The sequence below is a fragment of the Acanthisitta chloris genome, unplaced genomic scaffold (assembly GCF_000695815.1).
Source record: "Acanthisitta chloris isolate BGI_N310 unplaced genomic scaffold, ASM69581v1 scaffold31707, whole genome shotgun sequence".
In the NCBI taxonomy this organism is placed as follows: Eukaryota; Metazoa; Chordata; class Aves; order Passeriformes; family Acanthisittidae; genus Acanthisitta; species Acanthisitta chloris.
The window spans coordinates 5238-8002 of record NW_008684734.1 but is presented as its reverse complement, the minus strand read 5'-3'; the positions used below and the strand labels follow the sequence as shown (position 1 = coordinate 8002).

Sequence of the window (2765 nt, the reverse complement as noted above, 5' to 3'; positions counted from 1 at the left end):
GGACTGGTGGATGAGGATCCAGGAGGACACTGGTGCTGTGTGAGAGCTTGGCCAGGGCAGACATGGAGCCTGGAGAGGGGTTTGGGCTGGGGCCCTCCCTGGCTGGGGGTCACTCCAATCTCTGCTGCTCTGTTTGCAGCCAAGCAAGCAGAAGAGGAAGTTTTCCTCCTTCTTCAAGAGCCTTGTCATCGAGCTGGACAAGGAGCTGTACGGGCCAGACAACCACCTGGTGGAGGTGAGGCAGGAGGGCTTGGCTCTGTGTCCCGGGCAGGGCTGTGGGCCTGGTGGGCAGCAGGGAGCTGTTCCTGCTCTTTCCCCTCTGGGTGCCTGTCCCACTACAAGAGAGGGGGATGAGTAAGGTGGTTTTGGGTGCCAGGGAGCAGTGCCAAGCCTTCCTTGGGGCCTGCTCTGCTTTTCAGGCAGGAGTTTACAGCTCCTCAAGTGTGGGGCTGCAGTGAGGATGTGGCCCCAGGGTTAGCCCTGTACCCCCAGATTGACACAAGAGAGACCCCACGAGGAGATGATGCCACAGGAAGGCTCATCCCCACATCCCAGTGCCAAGTGGGAGGAAGGGATTGCCCTCCTTCCCCCCCAGTCTAGCTGGCAGGTCCTCAGGGAGATGATTAAACCCTGTCTGTGAGTGGGATCAGACCTTTGTTGGGTGTTCCTGCCTGGAACAGGCTTTCCCTGCACTCAGCTCCTGCTTTTCCCCTGAGGAATGTTTATTTCTATGCTTGATGTGATGGGAATCTTCATCCCATGTGAGACTGGGAGTGAGCTCTGGTGTGCAGCCAAGCTGTGGCTGAGGCAGGGTTGACTTTAGGAGGTGTTGAAGCTCTTGCTATCAAGCACTCAGGGCTGGAACTCCCCCAGCCCATCCAAATGCTGCTCCCCCCTGGGCTGGAGCACATCCAGCTCCATCCCTGGGCTGGCTGAGCTCCAGGCTGGCTGGCTGTGCTGCACCCTGCCCAGGGCCCAAGCACCAGCTTAGTACACACCAAGCCTGTTGGCAGGTGCCTCTCCATGGCCCTGGAGTGAGCAGTGTCCCCTTGTTCCCTGGCAGTGGCACAGGATGCCCACGACACAGGAGACCGACGGCTTCCAGGTGAAGCGTCCTGGGGATGTCAACGTGAAGTGCACTCTGCTGCTCATGCTGGATCACCAGGTACAGCCCTGGCTGCTGCTCTCCCTGCAGCTCAGCTCACCTGGGAGGGCTGGGGACAAGGTTGGGGCTGCACAGGGAGCTCCAGGCATGGATCTTGGAGTGACAACCTGCTCAGAGGGGACTCGTTTGGGCATCAGAAGGAATTTCTTCCTGGAATGGGTTGTATAGGCTGCCGAGGGAGGTGGTGGAGTCACCATCCCTAGAGGTGCTCGAGGAACAACTGGACGTGGCACTCAGTGCTCTGCTCTAGTTGCCAGGGTGGTCATGGGTCACAGGTTGAGCTCTGGGTGATCTGGGAGGACTTCCCCAGCCTCGGTGGTTGTGTGACTCTGCCCTGTGTCCCCCACAGCCTCCCCAGTACAAACTGGACCCGCGGCTGGCTCGGCTGCTGGGGGTGCACACCCAGACCCGTGCCAGCATCATGCAGGCTCTGTGGCTCTACATCAAACACAACAAGCTGCAGGACAGCCACGAGAAGGAGTACATCAACTGCAACCGCTACTTCCGCCAGGTACCCACACCCTGCTCCTCCCACCCCCCCAGCCAGGAACGGCCTCTCCTCCCCTGCCACACATCCCTGCCCTTCCCCAGGCTCTGGCTTGCCTTCCATGCCCAAATCAGGGCTGGGGGTTCCTCCAGCTGCCTGGAGAGGTGGTAGGAAGCTCTGCCACGGACAGCAAACCTCTGCTTTGCCCCTGCAGATCTTCAACTGTGTGCGCATGCGTTTCTCCGAGATCCCCATGAAGCTGGCAGGGCTCCTGCAGCACCCAGACCCCATCATCATCAACCACACCATCAGGTGCGTGGGGACAGGGGCACAGGCAGCATTCCCAGGGCTGGGGGGGCTCCATGGGGTGGGCAGTGGGATGGGCAGTGTCCCCAGGGCTGAGGGGCAGGAGGCTCCCAAGGTCTCCAGCCCAAAAATCAGTGAGCACAAGCCACTTAGGAGGGGAAGATTCAGCCAGATAAATTTGGGGCCTTCCTGTGGCAGTTGGGGGTTCTTGTGCTGCTGGTGGGGGTTGATCCACCCCTGCAGAAGGGTGGAGGCTGAGGAGGTGCCCCCAACACCCTGTGTGCTCCCAGTGTGGACCCCAACGACCAGAAGAAGACAGCCTGCTATGACATCGATGTGGAGGTGGATGATCCCCTGAAAGCTCAGATGAGCAACTTCCTGGCTTCCACCACCAACCAGCAGGAAATTGCCTCCCTGGATGCCAAGGTGGGGACACTGCAGGGCTGGGGGGAGTGTGGTGGCAGCATGTCCTGTTTGGGGAGGACACAGCTCCTTCTCACCCCTATCCTTCCCCAGATTCACGAGACCATAGAATCTATCAACCAGCTGAAGACACAGAGGGATTTCATGCTGAGCTTCAGCAACAACCCACAGGATTTCATCCAGGAATGGATCAAATCCCAGAGGAGGGACCTCAAGGTAAGGGGGAGGTAGTGCCAGGGGAGAGACCTCAAGGGAAGGGGGAGGCAGTGCCAGGGGAGGGTTAGATTGGATATTGGAAAAAAATCTTTTCATGGAAAGGGTTGTCCAGGGCAGTGGTGGAGTTCCCACCCATGAAGAGTTTTAAGACATGTTGATGTGGCAGTG

General features: G+C 59.1%; 1 protein-coding gene across 1 annotated transcript in view; it reads left to right on the top strand.

Moving 5' to 3' along the window:
• Nucleotides 1-141: 141 nt before the first annotated feature.
• Nucleotides 142-2765, top strand: part of SMARCD2 (SWI/SNF related, matrix associated, actin dependent regulator of chromatin, subfamily d, member 2) — a gene marked incomplete at its 5' end in the record, with an annotated part of 4416 nt that continues 1792 nt past the window's right edge. The window contains 6 exons of the mRNA XM_009079457.1: nt 142-235; nt 1064-1165; nt 1515-1676; nt 1867-1964; nt 2249-2384; nt 2475-2597. Coding sequence (XP_009077705.1) covers nt 142-235; nt 1064-1165; nt 1515-1676; nt 1867-1964; nt 2249-2384; nt 2475-2597 — 715 coding nt within the window. The remainder of the gene's footprint in view (nt 236-1063; nt 1166-1514; nt 1677-1866; nt 1965-2248; nt 2385-2474; nt 2598-2765) is intronic.